The sequence below is a fragment of the Podarcis raffonei genome, chromosome 14 (genome assembly GCF_027172205.1).
Source record: "Podarcis raffonei isolate rPodRaf1 chromosome 14, rPodRaf1.pri, whole genome shotgun sequence".
NCBI lineage: Eukaryota > Metazoa > Chordata > Lepidosauria > Squamata > Lacertidae > Podarcis > Podarcis raffonei.
In genome coordinates, this window is record NC_070615.1 from 30471984 (window position 1) to 30488527 (window position 16544).

The 16544-nt window shown below is 49.7% G+C and overlaps 1 protein-coding gene across 2 annotated transcripts in view; it reads right to left on the reverse strand.

The window, feature by feature from the left end:
- NHERF2 (NHERF family PDZ scaffold protein 2) overlaps nt 1-5165 on the reverse strand; it is a 57328-nt gene extending 52163 nt beyond the window's left edge. For both annotated transcript variants that reach the window (XM_053365635.1, XM_053365634.1), the window contains exon 1: nt 4671-5165. In XM_053365635.1, the coding sequence (XP_053221610.1) occupies nt 4671-4976 (306 nt within the window). In that variant the 5' untranslated portion in view covers nt 4977-5165. The remainder of the gene's footprint in view (nt 1-4670) is intronic.
- Between the last annotated feature and the right edge of the window lie 11379 nt (nt 5166-16544).

Consider the following 16544-nt stretch of genomic DNA (forward strand, 5'->3'; position numbering starts at 1 on the left):
CGGAGACAGATGCTGTACAGGATTACCTCTTGCAAGCATGTACCTGCCCACGTGCTAAGAGATCATCCCAGGAGGCCCCTTAGGCAATTAGTAACCAGAGAGAGGGGTCTATTTCCCCTCTGCTGCTCTGCTCATTGAATGCTTTTCCCAGCTGTGCAAAAGCATGACAGGCAGACCAGCAGCGACTGCCATGGGCCCTGCCTGCATGGTCAAGAGGTGCGATGGCAGCCCGTGCCAGCCATTTGCTCCTGCATTTGCCCACATGCAGCTTCTCAGAGAGGACACTGTCCAGCCACCAAGGTACCAAATGACAAATGATGCTGAGGACCTAAGTGCCTCTTCATTCATCTACCCTGAACACAAGGTTAGGCAGCCAGTCTCTGTGGATGACAGAATGCCCACGGTGTGAAATTTACAGAGTGCAGCCCATCTTAAAATGAACTAACTAAACTGAGCCAGGGAGCTGGAAAATCCTTCCTGCCTGCAGTCTCCAGAGGCAATGAGCCAGGCACTGCCAATCATACGCTTGCTGGAAGAGCAACGATGCGAGTGCCAGGCAGGCCTTCTGCTCCCTTTCAGAGCCACTTTGCATCAGCCACCTGGTGACACATACCACTTATGGCCCCAGAGAAGTAGGGGGTAGGAATCACCTATTCGCCTCTTCTTCCAGTATGCAAAAGTTCTGTTGCTTGTTCGCCTAGGGACACCTCTTGCTTACTGCAGCCGACCCAGGCGAGCAGTTACTTGCAAGGCTGCATTCATCTACCAATATGAAAATTTCCACAGAGGCATTCATGCTTTATGCTTCGTGCAACTAATTCACCTGAGCTAGAGAAGAACGTTGCCAATCCAGCTCAACTCCTACATGCACAAACGAAAGGAAACCCCCGTGGTTTGAAAACAAAACAAAACAAATCCTAAAACCTGATTTCCGACGCAGATTCCAGCCTGCTCATTCCTTCCCATTAAGACGGCCTCCGAGCTCAACCGCAGAGCAAGTAAACGTTTCAACTGTGCAGCAATTGCAATGAAGGATCAGAAGGAACGCAGAGCTATTCAAGGAGCTTTGCAAAAACACAAGCAATACCCATAGCAGACCAAGGGAAGTGAACAGAGGCCAGGACCACAGAGTAAGGCAGTGGCAGAGGTGGGTTAAAGACAAAGGCCTCCCCTCTCCTGGAAGCAACTGGGCTTTGGCAGGAGCAAGTTCCTCAGCAAGGCAAGGGAAGCTGGTCATTTTTGTGACACAAGAGAGCAGCTGATCACCTCTCAAATCCTCTTTGGGGCTTGATTTGATTGCTTGTTTCTTTGTATACCACCCTATACCCGTAGATCTCAGGGCATTTCACAACATAAGATCATAATATAGAAAGGAGAAAATACATAACAATAGCAAAAAAAAAAAAAGGCAACCCAATAACCTCCTCTTCCACAACACATTTTAAAAGGGCATAAATACAAGTTCTAATTATTTTGGCATCCACACTCAGAGCAAGGCATAGCTACTCTCTCCAGCGCAAACAGAAAGACTCTCCTACAAACATTCCCATTCACCCCATCACTGCCACTGTCACCTCTGATCTCTGCCTGTCCACTGACTTCTCACTTCTGCAGCTTCAGACGTGGTTGCCTGACCATATAGCCTTGCCTGATGCTGTTGCTGTCTAATAGCAACAGGGAGCATCCCTCGGTACCAAGCAAAATGTACATGGTAAGCCACAGCACAATAATTTCATAGAAATCACTTAGAAGGTGCCTGCACATTTTACTCCATATCTTTCTTTCTAGGAGGGCTGGAGACTTACTTTTTTAAATAGATAAGGAAAGAAAGCTCAGAATCTGGGGCACCCATGGGTGCCATGGCGCATGCGGGTGCTAGGTTGGCAACCCCTACTGTACAACATGGCGGCTCATCTGCTGGGAGCCACCTGTGCTGAAGTGATCTATCCTGTTTGCATTTTTGTGATGACCTATGTTTTCCAAGAAAGAAGTCTGACTGACTGAATGCAGGTATTTCATAAAGTGCCAAGTTACAGCTTCTTGAATCCTGAACCAAGTGGATCTAGATAATCCCAAGACTTGGTGCCCAAGCCAGCTGAATGTTAATCCAATGCTAACTGTCGGAAGATTCAGGACAGATTCAAAAAAGTACTTCTCTGCCCAGTTAGCATTGTTAAACTGTAGAATTTGCTACCAGAAGATACAATGGCGGCTATAAACTTGGATGGCTTCGAAAAAGGACTGGACAAATTCATAGCTGGCTCTTCTCACGTTCTTCTGTCAGAAACTAATTTCACTTGAGAGCCAGGCTTGGCAAGGAAGGTGAGGACACAGCCAACACCCTACTGTCCTGCTGCAACATCTCACTTCCACAGACGCTGCTCATCTACATCCAATTTATGCTCTCCCTGGCTTGGTAACCGAGAGGCAAAATGGCACCCAACAGGGAGTAGGGCAGATTTTGCCCAGAGACCACCGGCTGCCAACCCCAAAACTAACATTTTGAGATTCTCTCTCTACTCACTCACGCTGTGCTAAGCGTCACCAACCTGGTGCCTTGCAGATGTTGCTGGACTACAACAGATTAAGTCAGACAACATCTGGAAGCCGCCAAGCTGGTGCCGGCTGCTCTCTACACCATTCACAATTCACCACAGTACTTAGCTGCCTTTCTGTCTAAGCCAAAAAAAGTCCTACAGGATAAAATCTCTGTTTATAAGACCAAATACTTAGCCTAAAAACCTCAGTTGCTATCACTGCTCTTTTTCTATACTCTCCCTAGCTTCACGATATGCATTCCAAGAAGGAGTGACCATGACTGCATGTGATATTTTCATTTATTTCCTTTTTCTCTTTATTTTATTTTCCTTTGTTTTCTTGTTTTTGCTTCCGTTCCTTTTTAGATTAGATTTCAAAAGCATTTCTTTTATTCTGGAGTATTATAAAAAGATACTTTGTACTGGGTATGAACTTTTGCATATCTTTGGACAAGCATCAATAAAAATTGTTATTGGAACGAAATTGCCTGCCCAGCTTAATTCTTTTGGATCACCACGAGGATCCAGAGCTCAAGCCCCAGGTATTGACTAGAGCACCAATCTCAAGAGAGTGGTGCTGGGGGGGGGTATATTTGTCAAAAGGGACTCCACGGTGGCACCCAGCTTGGCAGATCCAAAACATCCATCCAGCGAGCAAGTCGTGGGGACCAAGTAGGTAGAGAGGGTGTCAGGCACCCATACAAAGGGTTGCTTAAAGCCTGTTCTGAGTAGGGTTGGGAAAGCCTCCCTGCCAGAAAACTTGAAGAGCCACTGCCAGTAAGTGTAGGCAATACTGAGCTAAAGGTGTGACTCATTATAAGGCAGCTTCCTACATTCTCAGATCTTTGGGGAAGGGCTGCAGCTCAGTGCTGTCCACACTGACTGCCAGAGGCTCTCCAGGGTTGCAGACAGGGACATGCCCAACCTAACCTGGAAATACTATTGTTGAGGATTGTACCCCAGGACCTTCTGCATGCAGAGCAGGTGCTCTGCCACTGAGCTATCCAACTTGATCAACAGTCTGACTTGACATGAGCTTCCTGCGTTCCAACATTACATTTTGATGCATGCACCTAAGGCTTTGGGCTTGCACGCCTGAAACATTTGCAGCCGCAAGAACCGTACAGGCTTCCAAAGACGTGTATCTGCTGCAGCACCTTCACAAGTACACATAACTAAGAAGGCCTTAGGAGGTCCACAACCATGTCCGCTTTGCATGCATAAGGTTCCAGGTTCAATCCCCAGCATCTGCAGGTAGGGCTGGGAGAGAACCCTCCTTGAAAGCCTGGAGAGCTGCTGCCAATCATTACAGACGACACTAAGCTAGACGGACCCAATGGACTGACTCAGTACAAGGCTGAAAATCTAACTGAAAATCCTGAGACCCAGGGCAGGAAAGGGGCTCTGAAGGTGGGTCCCTCTTTCACACATATCTACCAGCAAGAGCAAGCAAGCTGGTTTGGAAGCCCTTATCAGGCAGTCCCAGAGCAGCAGGAGGACGGGAACAGTCCTTTTGGCTCCTATCTTGGTGGCCTGCCTTCACCTCTGCTCCCCAAAAGGGCATTTCCCCTCAATCTGGCACTCCAAGCCCACCCCAGCCACATCCAGAAGTCAGCCCTTCAAAGCAGGTTGGATCAGGCTGAGTGCCTAGCCCACAGCTTCGGACACCTCTAAGGTCTCCGGAGCAGAACACCAAGGTGACAGCCAGCTCCCTAGGGGGCCGTCGTCGTTTAGAGGTAGACTGCGTGGCCTCAGGAGGTTCCATCTGGCCACCACGTCAAACGGTTGCCAGCGTCGATCGATTCCGTTGATTGACGCCCTGCTTTTAATTAATTGATGCCCTGCTTTTAACTAATTGACACCTCTTCTCCCAAACGCTGTTGTTAAACTAAAACAGATGCCAGTTTAGGAGTCAGACGTGCCTTGCCAGGTCGTGGCAAGGAAGGTCCACCCAAGCCTCCTTGGGGAAGCCCCACCTGAGCCCTCTGGTGTCGCAGGTGCTCAGCAACGGTAGACTGCGCCTGAGCCTGGAGGATCACCGTCAGCCCTACCAGCACCGGCAGACTGCGGCTGAGCCTTGGCGGCTTCCCGTCGACCCCCACCCCACCCCGAAAGCCCACCGTCTCCCCGGACCTGGTGGTGCGTCTCCTTCTCGACGTTGAGCCCGTTGACTTCGACGACGCGGTCCCCGGCGCGCAGCCCGGCCGCCTCGGCCGGCGAGTCGGGCTCCACTTTGCGGATGAACTGGCCGCTCTTGCCCTTCTCGCCGTGCAGGTGGAAGCCGTAGCCGTTGTCGCCCTTCAGCATGTGGCAGAGGCGCGGCTGCAGAGGTGGCGGCGGTGGCGGCTGCTGGCGAGCGCGGCTCCCGGGGGGGCCTCCCGCCCCGGCTGCGGCCGCCGACGCCGCCCCGGCCGCCTCGGCGTCCTGCTCCTTGGCCATGGCCGGCCGGCCAGCCCGCAGCCTGTGCAGCAGCAACCGCGGCAGCAGCGCCCGAGCCGCCTCCTCCTGCGCCCCAGGCGCTTCCGACGGTCGGAGAGCGGCGAGGGGGCGGCCCTTAGGGGGGCGTCGCCGCCGCTGGGCCGCCCCGAGGGACCATCCCGACCCTCCCGCCTGCGCCCGCGACGACGACGACGATCAAGAGCCCGGCCCTGGAAGCTGCGGCGGCGGCGCACCGATGGGCCAGCTCGCGAGCGGACGGCGCCCCCCTGAGCGCTCGCAGGCCGAAGGCGCAGCTGCGCCCTCCCGCCTCCTCCAGGCTGCAACCCGGAACCTTCCAGAGATGGGGAGGGAGGGGGTCCCCCCTTCTTCTTCCTCCTGCAGTAACCTCTCTCTTCCCCCCGAGGGCAGCCTGGGCGAAAGACCCCCAGATGCCGGCGGGGTCAGGAGAAGCGGCTGGGTTAGAACCTTTGGCGCTGGGATGAATTAAAAGGGGCGACGGAGTTCGTTGGGGCAAGGCAGCCCTTCTCCCCGGACCCCCAAACAGTTTTTCGAAGGCCAGCCTTGGGACTCCAGGTGAAGCAGCCGCCCAGCAGAAAAGGGAGCAAAGCGTGCCTCTGGCCTCGTGCAAAGCGCCATCCCCATCTTTCCGCAGCGACCCTTTTGAGAGGCGAGGCGGGGAAAATTCGGAGCAGGAAGGGTTCCCAGGCAGGGCTGGATCTTTAATAAGAGTTTTGGGGCTCAAAAGTGTACCCGGAAGAAAGGGGGCAAAAGGGAGAAGGGGGGGTGCAGCTTTTGCCAAGCTGGTGCCCTCCTCATGTTGTTGGACTGCGATTCCCATCAGCCAGGAATAATGGGACTTATGGTTGAAAATTCTTGGACCACACTGGATAGAAAGGGGAGAGAGCCTACGATTACTCTGCATTTGCTTCATTGGCATGCAGTGGGAACGGGATTGAGTTAGGCATGTGTCTTTGCCAACCTTCGGTGCCCTCCAGCTGTTCGGGACTACAACTCCCATCAACCCCAAGGAAGCACAGTCTTAGGATGCTGGGGCTGATGGGAGTTGTAGTCCAAAACTGCTTCAGAGTGCCAGGTCAGCGACTGCTGCTGTACAGGATTGGAGGTACTATATCCCCTTCACGTTTCCAAGATTCACTTCACTTGCTGATTATTACAGCCACTGCATTTTAAAATAATAATGCTTAACATCTGTCTAGTGTTCAAAGGGTTTCACATTTTATTTTCTTGCTTACTATATTTAAATAAGTCCACACAACAGGATTGTTCTCTGGCAACCCACAGATAAGATAAAATGCAGTTAAAATGTACTATATAAAAATTACAGTTTACAGCAGAAAAGGGAATAAAAACAAATAAAAATGTACAGTATATAAGCAGTGCTTCGTGATTCCTTTGTAATTTTGACTACGACAAACCTGTAAGGTGAGTCGGTCTTTATTTATAGATGCTGGGGGTGGAGCTGAGAGAGACTTGCCTTAAGGGAGGGCGCCTGAAATAGGCAAGACTTGAACCCAGATCATCCGGATTTGCAGGCCAAGCCATTATGCATTTAGTAGGATTCCACCAATTTGGTTTTCAAAAGTTAATTCATTTTGTTGGTCTTTTTAAAAGTCCATTTATCTAGCACACATCTGCAAGAGATGTGTGGAGAGACAAGGTTTTCAAATGACTACTAATCATGGCTATGTAATAACAACAACAGCAAAATTTATTTCTTATACCCTGCCCATCGGAGTGGGTTGCCCCAGCCACTTTGTGCAGCTTTCAACAAAATTACAGGAAAAGCAACAACAACATCAAACATTAAGAGCTTCCCGAAACAGGAACATAAGAGGAAGCTGCTGGATCAGGCCAGTGGCCCATCTAGCCCAGCTTCCTGTTCCCACAGTGGACAACCAAGTGCCCCAGTAGATTAGAACACAATAGCCCTCTCTCCTCCCAAGGTTTCCAGCAACTGGTATTCAGAAACATTACTGCCTCTGACTGTGGAGGCAGCGCATAGCCCTTGTGGCTAGTAGCCATTGATAGCCCTCTCCTCTGTGAATTTCTCTAACCCCCTCTTAAAGGCACCCATGTTGTTGGCCATCATTTGCACCTGAAGGAGCGAGTTCCAATGTTCAACTAGACACTGTGTGAACAAACCCTTCCTTTTAACTGTCCTGAATCATTGGATGTCCACTAGTTCCTGTGTGAAGAGAGATGGAGAGAAACTTCTCTGTCCACTATAGCCATGCCTCTACTATTAGAGGCATCGTGCGTCTGAATACCAGCTGCTGGTTTGACAACAACAACAACAACAATAATTTATTTATACCCCGCCCATCTGGCTGGGTTTCCCCAGCCACTCTGGGCAGCTTCCAACACAATATTAAAATACAGTAATACATCGAACATTAAAAGCTTCCCTAAACAGGGATCCAGGGGGGAACTTCATTTCAAAAGGGGATTAGACCAATCAGTGGAGGATGAGGCTACATCTGTGGCTGCTGTTTGCCACAGTGCTGTATAGGGCATCTCCAGTTCCCAGGGCAGGATGGCATCATGAGGGGTTGCTGCTGGTATCATGAATGGAGAGAGTCACTGCTGAGCTCAGGATTTGCTCGACTGTTTCCCATGGGCATCATATTGGCAGCTTTGGGAACAGGATGCTGGGCTTTTGGCCAGATCCAGCAAGCAGGCTCTTCTGATGTTCATACGTCCCCTATATACACCACCAGGACCCTACAAAGACCTGAGGAACGAGATCATCACCCCACTCGTACTAACCATCCCAGGGCGCTCAACCACTGCCACAATGCCCTTTCTTCTATCAGATCAAAATGAGCAGATAACGGCAAAGGTTGCTAGGTTCATAGCAGGGGCAATCAGAATAAGGGCCACTAACTGACAGCTGATTCAGGACTTTAAATTGTGCTTTTATATCAAATTTCCTTTTCTGCATATACTGTAATGTTTTACTGTTGCTATGGCCATTGGCTAATGCGAATAAAGTTTTATCTCTCTCTATGTACCACCAGGACTCAACTGGCTGCATAAAGAGCCCTGGCGCAGCAGCAGAGTGCATGCAGGAGTTCACAGGCTCAAGCCTAGGATGTGACTGGTTGATTTATCTTGTTTAAAACTCTTTTAGATCCCCCTTCAGCCTTACAGGTACCAGGAATAACCAAGTCATCACGCCATAAGTTGAGGAGTAGTCTTGTTCATTTGTCCCATTAATTTCAAGGGGTATTTCATAAGAGAACATGTTGATTAGTTCAGTGGGAAGGATGCAATTTGGGATTTCCACTGCCGCCATAACTTTTGGGCTTCCTCAAAAAAAGGAGTAACCCCTGAGTCATCTCGAAAGGGCACTTGAAATGGGCAGGCTCTTCTCTCCTTTCTGAGGCAGCCTTGAAATATTCTAGCTGACTTAGAATCAGACCAACAGTCCATCTGGCTCACTCAGTATTGCCAACACTGGCCGGCAGCATCTCTCCAGGGTTTCACACAGGGAGTCTCTCCCAGCCCTATCTGGAGATGCTGGGAATTGAGCATATGTTGTAACCCTCCCCTTCAGAGTGAAGGTTTCCCAAATCTTTTCTGCCTCCGCAAAGGGCTACCTGCAGGAAATTTGCTTTTGTTCACAAAGGGAACATAATGGCAACAAAATTAGCGCTTGCAAGAGGTTCCCCGCCGCTTTGCCTTTGAATGTTCTGCAATTCTGAGTCAGGGAAAAGGCACCACCATTTCAGAGTACGGCCACGGCTGGGTTTCCTGCCATTTCTCTTCTGGAGTTGGTGTTTGGGTTTTTTGCTTGCTGTGCTGGGGGGCGGGGGACACACACACAAGGACGCGGCTCCAAGCACACCTCAAAAAAGCCTCACAGAAGCAAATGAGGCTTCTTGGTTTTGTTATCATCAGGGCCACCGGACACCACATGGCCTCTGACTAACACCACAGACTTAATGCAGAAGAGAGTGACTTGGAAGAGTTGAGGACCCCACTGAGCAAAAGGCTGAAGGCCGTGGAGGATAATCCGTTTCAAGAGAGCCACAGCTCAGGGGCTGAGAGAGAGAAACCGGATTCCTCACGCCGGAGCATTCTTGTTGCAAAGCTGGGAGATCGTTTCATGCATGAAGAAAATGAAAGCCAGTTTTTCCGGCTTTTTAAAACCGTGCTGTGAAATGTCACCTTGTCAGGCCACCGCTGCATACCCATGGTTGACAGCTAGGCTGGGACAAAAAGGTGGGTCAACTCTCGGCTTGAAAGCCATCCCCTGGGTCAGCCTCAACCAACTTGAGACCCAACAAGGGCAAATACCAATGAAGTATGCCTGTCTATTAAGTGCTCAAGAACTGCCGCCACCCCAGTTTTTGCTGCTTGCCAGGGAAAAGAAGCAGCAGCAGCAGCAGTAGTGATAGAAGGTCCCAGGTTCTTTCCTCAGCATCTCCCAGTAGGGCTGGGGAAAGACCCCTGGAAAGCCACTGCCGGTCAGTGTTGACCATACTGATCTAGATGGATCAATGCCTCGTTACAAGGAAGGTCCCTCTGCTCCAGCTTCCTATGCAGGGAGCCAGTGTGGCGAAATGGTTAGAGTGCTTGACTATGACCTGGGAGACCAGGGTTTTGAAACCCCACTCAGCCAGGTGACTCAACAAAGGCAGGTGGTTTCCTTAAGTGCTTGCAGACCGCCTTCTCCCTTTAAAGATCAACTCCAGTTCTTAACACACCAATGTGTTGTGACACAATTTGGAAAGCTCTGAACTAAAGGGATTGAAGGAGGTGGGGCATAAGATCATAAAGTCCACTCTGTAAAAATTACCTAATTGCACCCCTGTGCCCAGTCAATCCATCGTTTTATTTGTATGCCTTCCTTTTTTCTTATATGTGTTCCTGGCATGGCCATCTAGGCACTCATAATGTTTGAACATGGACGCTGCCTTGCACCAAGTTAGAGCATTGCCCCATCTAACTCAGTATTGTCTACACAGATTGGCAGCAGCTCTCCAGGGTTTCAGGCAGGGGCTCTCTCCAAACCCCATCTAGAAATGTCATTGAGGATTGAACCCGGGACCTTCTTCATGCAAGGCAGGTGCTCTCCTAGTGAGCTATAGCCCTTCCGCTGAACTGAGAACCAGCTCCTTCAGTAACAGTGCTGTGCAGGCTTTTGGGAGGAAACTTTAAACCCAAAGCAACTCTGCTTGGAGAGAGTGCAGAATCCATGTCAAGTCATAGCAGAGAGAGAGAGAGAGAGAGAGAGAGAGAAGGTTTCTTGCCTTCAGATCAATCCTGCATTTATGCAGAGCCAATATTTGCACTGCTTTACAACAGACTTTCTCGCTTAACCTTTGGGGATCTTCTTTTCCAGTGGAAAAAACCTGTCCACTGTGCCGAAGACAGTCTTTGCAAACATGGCACGAGAAAAACGTGCAATTCTGGGACACAATCACGCCCTGGGCCAGTTCTCTCCTGCAACACAGAACCTGTGGCAGGGGATGGCGTGAGAATATGGAAATTTCCGACCCTGCTTCTTTGGGGCGGGCCTGGTTAATCTTTTTCCACAACTCCTGAGGAAATTTGGCTGTAGTGAGTACCACGGACGCCAGCTTCTGAAAGACTCCCCATGCCTGACCGCTGCTCCTGGTGTAACATAGACCTGCTTTTAATCCTTGCCTCTCCTCCTTTCCCAAAAATACACTTCCCAACTTTGTACATGTCAGCCTGAGGATACGGTCCCTTCTGTTCTTTTTCAGTTATTTATTTCATTTTATAATGTATACAAAACAGAGGGAAGAGTTATAACTATGGGTGGAAATTAAAATATGAAAAACAAAACTATAAAATACCGTAGATGTGCTGAGTAGACCCTTTGAAATTAATGGACTCGAATTAGTTGTGATCGTTGAATGAAATTGTTCTGTCCTCAGTAGGTCTAATAACCAATACAACCTTGTGCTGCTATCTTGCAACTAGTGATTCTTGACTCTTTATCTGTTCCCCGACCCTTTCTTTGTTTAGGGTTTCATCTTTCCATAAGATTGTATCACAGCCATCTCCTTGGTGAAAAGCATAATTCTAAACACCAGCTGCTCTTGGCCATCGCCTTCCCTTCTCATGGATACGGCTTGATGCTCTGTGTATCCTTTTTGGACTTGATCTCCCTGGCTTTGTCCTGCTTTCTCAATCTCGTAATATTTACTGGAAAAGCAACAAAACACATTTTTAAATAAGTATATACAACAACAACAATTTATTACTCATACCCTGCCCATCTTGCCGGGCCTCCCCAGCTGCTCTGGGCAGCTCCCAACAGAATATTAAAAACACAACATCAAACATTAAAAACTTCCCTAAACAGGTCTGCCTTCAGATGCCTTCTAAAAGTCAGATACAGTGGTACCTCAGGTTACATACGCTTCAGGTTACAGACTCCGCTAACCCAGATATAGTGCTTCAGGTTAAGAACTTTGCTTCAGGATGAGAACAGAAATTGTGCTCTGGCAGCGCGGCGGCAGCAGGAGGCCCCATTAGCTAAAGTGGTGCTTCAGGTTAAGAACAGTTTCAGGTTAAGAACGGACCTACGGACATCTGGTGGGAGGGCATTCCACAGGGCGGGTGCCACTACTGAGAAGGCCCTCTGCCTAGTTCCCTGTATCCTCACTTCTCGCAGTGAGGGGATCGCCAGAAGACCCTCGGAGCTGGACCTCTGTCAAATGCTGCCATCTCTCTGAGATAGACTGCAGAATTCTTTATCATTTATTTTTATTAATAATAATGTACTGCTCGCGTGCTGATGCAGTAGACTACAAAAAAGGTCACAGTCTAGTCTGCATGAAGAATGTGTTCCATAGGACAGGGGCCGATACTCTAGAAGCCCTGGTCTGTACAGCTGCCCAGCGCATACCTGGTGCAGGAGGGGAGAACTCCCTTGTGCTTGGGTCCTGCTTGTGGGCAGCAGCAGAGGAAGCCGCTTGGGTGCCTGGGGGGCGCGCCCAGGGCATAGCTGTCAACTTACAGATTTGAAAATAAGGGACCAGCAGCCTTGAAAATAAGGGATCAGCAGCCAAAATAAGGGATTTTCGGAGCGCAGGTATGTTCAACTTCTGAGCCCCTCCGAGCCAAAGGCAGAAAGCCCAGCCAGCAGCCAAACAAAGCCTCAAGCGGTGGTTCCCACAGCGCAGCAACCTGGCAAAGGGGATGCAGCAAGGAAAACCACCGTCACCTCTCTGCTAGGAAGCGCTGAGCAAAGGCAAGTCCCCAGGCAACGCAGCCGATTTGTTTGGCACAAGGCATGCAAGCTCCACCCCCCAGTCGTTCTTAGACTCCTTATTGGGTGAGCAATGCAGCCAAGCAACACAGTTGGAGCCTCCCTCCTCCCTGGCCGGCAGGGAGGGAGGGAGAGGAGCTGCTTCCTTTGAAAGCCAGGAAATTTAAGGGATATCATCAATAAGGGACAGCAGTGGGACACGTAGCTGGGATAAGGGACTTTCCCACCAAATAAGGAACGTTTCACAGCTATGGCCCAGGGGTGAGGTGAGTCACCCATAGGGACGGGGCGCACCACGGGGCCTCCAGAGTCTGCCTGCCTACTCCCACTCAGCCACCCTATAGCTGGGGGGAGGCAGTGGGCGGACCATTTGGGCAGTGCGTCCCAGGAGAGATGTGTGGCTCTGGTGCTGCAAGCCCCGCAATGAGTGCTGCCCTGCATTTTGTCACCCCCTCAGTGGTGACACCCGGGGCAGACCGCCCCTACCGCACCCCCCCGTCCTCCACCCCTGCTTGTAGGTTTCCCAAAAAGACATCTGGGTGTCCAATGTGAAACCAGGATATTGTGCTGGATCTAGCAGGACAAATTCTTATGACGGTTATGACGGCAATGGCTGGGCCAGAGTGCACGGAATAAGGCAATCCATCAGATCTCCCCTTAGTGGCTTCATAGAAGCTTGATCCTCCAAGGACACCCTTTAACTGGGCGAAGAAATCCTTGCTTTTGCCGGTCCTGAATCTGCCATCATTTAGCTTCTGCGGATGTCCCTGCTGAGTTATAGTATTGTCATAGATCTAGGGTACCAGAGTCTGTTAGTTAATTGGTAGAATTCATGCTTAATCTGATACACTTCTTGTCATGTTCTCCCTTACCTGCCTTTTTCTTCTTTAAACTGAAAACCCTCAAGCATTGCAACCTTCCCTACTAGGGGAAATTCACAAACCCTTTGATCGTTTTAGCATCTCTCAGTCTTACCTGCATCACAGGGTTGTTGTGAGGTTTAGAATGTGGAGGTGAGAGGGATAGAGGCCACCCGGAACTCATTGGAGGAAAAGTGGAGGAGAAATGTAATAAAACATTCGAGAAGTCATCAGAATTTAGGAATATGTCTCACCCCTAACCTGGAAAAAATAGACATATTTTTTGAAAGTATCGCTGCAAAGCAAAGCTGGCTCTACACTGCCATCTGCTGTGCAAATTTTGAATTCACAATGTATACCACCCTTCCTCCAAGACCTAGATGTTTGTGGTTGGGGGGCTCCTGTTCTAACAGAATCTGCACTACAGCCAGGGCTGGAACTCAGAACAAAAGCCCAGAGATCCACAGGGGATGGTGACAGTTAAATGACCTCCTAGAGAGCAGCAGATGTTCCAAAACATCTGGAGGGCCACCAGTAGGGAAAGGCTGGTTTTAATATCTTAGCGAGATGTGGCAATGAGGGAGGTATATAGGGAAGGATGCCTTCGCAGCAGACAACTAAAACCATTTCTATGATGAGCCGCAGTAGAAAAACAGAACCTCCAGGTCAGTGGTGGCTGGTACCCATTGAGACTGACGGGCCAGAAGGCAGGGAGCCCAACACTAGGTGGCGCCAGAGGCAATAAGAGGCAGAGCATGTCTAATTCTAGTTTGGTCCTCATCCTCCCACCTGCTGAGTTGTGCAAGAGGAACACTGAGAGTGCGGAGGGAAAGGAAGCTGAGAAGCAGGCCAACCCACTGGACTGGTTACAAGAAAGAAGGCAGGCAGCTGTGAGCCGGCTGAGGGCAGAGTGAGGTTGGTGGGACAGGGCTGCACTAGTCCCAGTGGAGAAGCTTCCACTGCTCCAGGTTCCAAAGCACTGAATACCAGATTTGGGAGGGAGGCTAAGAAAAAGGGAGGTGGGCTGCCTTTTCCCTAGCTTAGGACTTATTGCAGCTCACAGACAGAACGAATGCTTTGCATGCAGAAGATGCCAGGTACAATCCCCAGGGGGAGACTCCCACCTGAAACCCTGGAAGCCCCTGCCAGCCTGAGCAGGCAATACTGAGCTAGACCGACCAAGGTTCTGACTTGATGCAAGGCTGCTTCCACTATGCTCCTTTGTGGCTGACCATCACTGGAAAAAAGGCAATTCTGAAGAGGAGCGAAAAAGAGAAATGAAGGATCCAGTGTTCCAATAAGCTCAGGTGCATCCTAGATTTGCATGTTTCCCTGTGGTCCCTCACTCCAGGAGTTAAGAGGACATGGATAAGGGAACGACGGGGGCCATATTCCCCAGGTGCATTTCCAAAGAGGCACCAGCAGGTGGCACTGCTAGCTTTGCCGTGGACGTCCTTCTGAGAAGTTCCAGCCACTGTTCCCGAGTGCCCCAAAGGCCACACACACACACACACACACATTCACTGAATGGTAAAGAAAGAGAAGAACACTCAAGTTGGGGTCCTCCGATCTGTTATGAGTTCCACAGTTCAGCCTCAGCTTGTGTGAGAGAGAAAGAAAACAAAAATGCAACTTTAAGCTTGGTTTTGTGAGTTGTGGTAGCTTTGCAAGGGCAAAGTTCCTGAGGCAGGGGGTCATTCTGACCCATAATAGCAGTATTTATGCAATGAAAACAAGCTCATTTTTAAGACAGTTGACCACTGTTGAAATAAGGTTGAATGATTTTGTGTCTTCTTATGCAGAGGCTGAATGTGGGCAGTTGGCCAGACACAGTAGCACCACTGAAGTTTCTGATTGAACCTGAGGATGTAACTTAACACAGAAAAGCACACTGAAGACTGTGGAGTTGTAGAGTTGGAAGGGAATCCATGGGTCATCTAGTCCACCCCTACTTCTTCATTCAACCCCTCTCCAAATGCTACCCAATGAAAACACAAGAAATAATGTTTTGCTCATTCAAGATTTGTGCCAATTGTTGGGGCAGCAATTGTGGGTGGGTGGGTGGTTTTAAGTTAACTACCCACCTCATTCTTTCTCCACTCCTCCTAAGCCTGACCCTGGACAGTGATGAGCAGCACTGTTGCTCATTTTGCCTTGTTCACAACAGCTTTGGGCAGGAGCACTCTACCTGTGCAGCGAAAACAGTAGCAACAATATCTTTAAAGATCCACATTCATTCTCATTTTGCCCTCTGTTCCTGCGGAAAGGTATCAATCAGACTGACTCTTTGCATCAATGAGAAAGAGCTGGGTGCCTTTTCTGAGTGCCTTTTTGGTAACCGAGAGGCCCTCTGACTTAGAACGCCCTGGCGTTTCTCTCTGTGTAATTGACAAAGTCAAGGACCCTCTCCTGACTCAGGGGCAGCGGAGATGAGAATGTTAATGCGTCAATTACGCGCCTCAGATTGGTTTCCATCAGCCTCTTGTGAATTGGCCTCTTCTGCCAAGCCAATCTTCTCTGTTCGGAAGGCAGTGTTTTTATCTCTGCAGAACCTGCTTCCCCACAGTGTCCTTTGAGAGGCAGATATAGCGGCACAAACAAGAGGGCAAACGCTGGGAGCCTAATGGATTCGTTTAAAGCTCACCTGTCAAGTGCCATTCATTATGGGAACCAGAAGCTTTGCAGATTGAATTGATGGGGGGAGGCTGCCCTTAGACTGAGTCAATGTGTTCAGCCTAGCTCAGGATAGTCCTCTACACTGACCGGCAGCTGCTTTCCGGGGTTTCATGTAGAGGATATTCCCATCTCTACCTGAAGATAATGAGGGCTAGACCTGAAACCTTCTGGGCACCAAGCAGGTGCTCTGCCCTGGAATTGTGGAATATAAAAAGGAACATAGGAAGCTGCTTTCTGCTGAATCTGGGCATGGGTCCATCTAGCTCAGTGTTGCCTACACTGGCTGGCAGAGGCTCTCCAGGGTTTCAGGCAGAGGCCTTTCCTGGCCCTACCTGGACGATGCCATCAGAGATTGAACCTGACTTTCCCCAAAGAATCCTGGGGGTTGTAGTTTGCCCCTTACACAGTGTTAGAAACTGAGATATATAAGCTAGGAGCCAAATGGCACCTTAAACCAGGGTCGCAACAACGGCATGTCTATTCGCCAGGCGGTTGGACTAGATGACCCCTGGGATTCCTTCCAGTGCTGCAATTCTGCGATTCTCTGGTCTCACTGGAGCTCTTACAACAATTTGCTCATCCCAGTATACAAGAGGGAGAAACACACAGTGGAAATGGTATTAACTAGGCAGAGGTTTTTAAACTGTGGTCTGTGAGCTCCATTTGCATGGCCTGTGGAAAGTCTGCAGCTCAGTTGGATATACAGTGGTACCTCTGGTTATGTATTTAATTCGTTCCAGAGGTCCGTTCTTAACCTGAAACTGT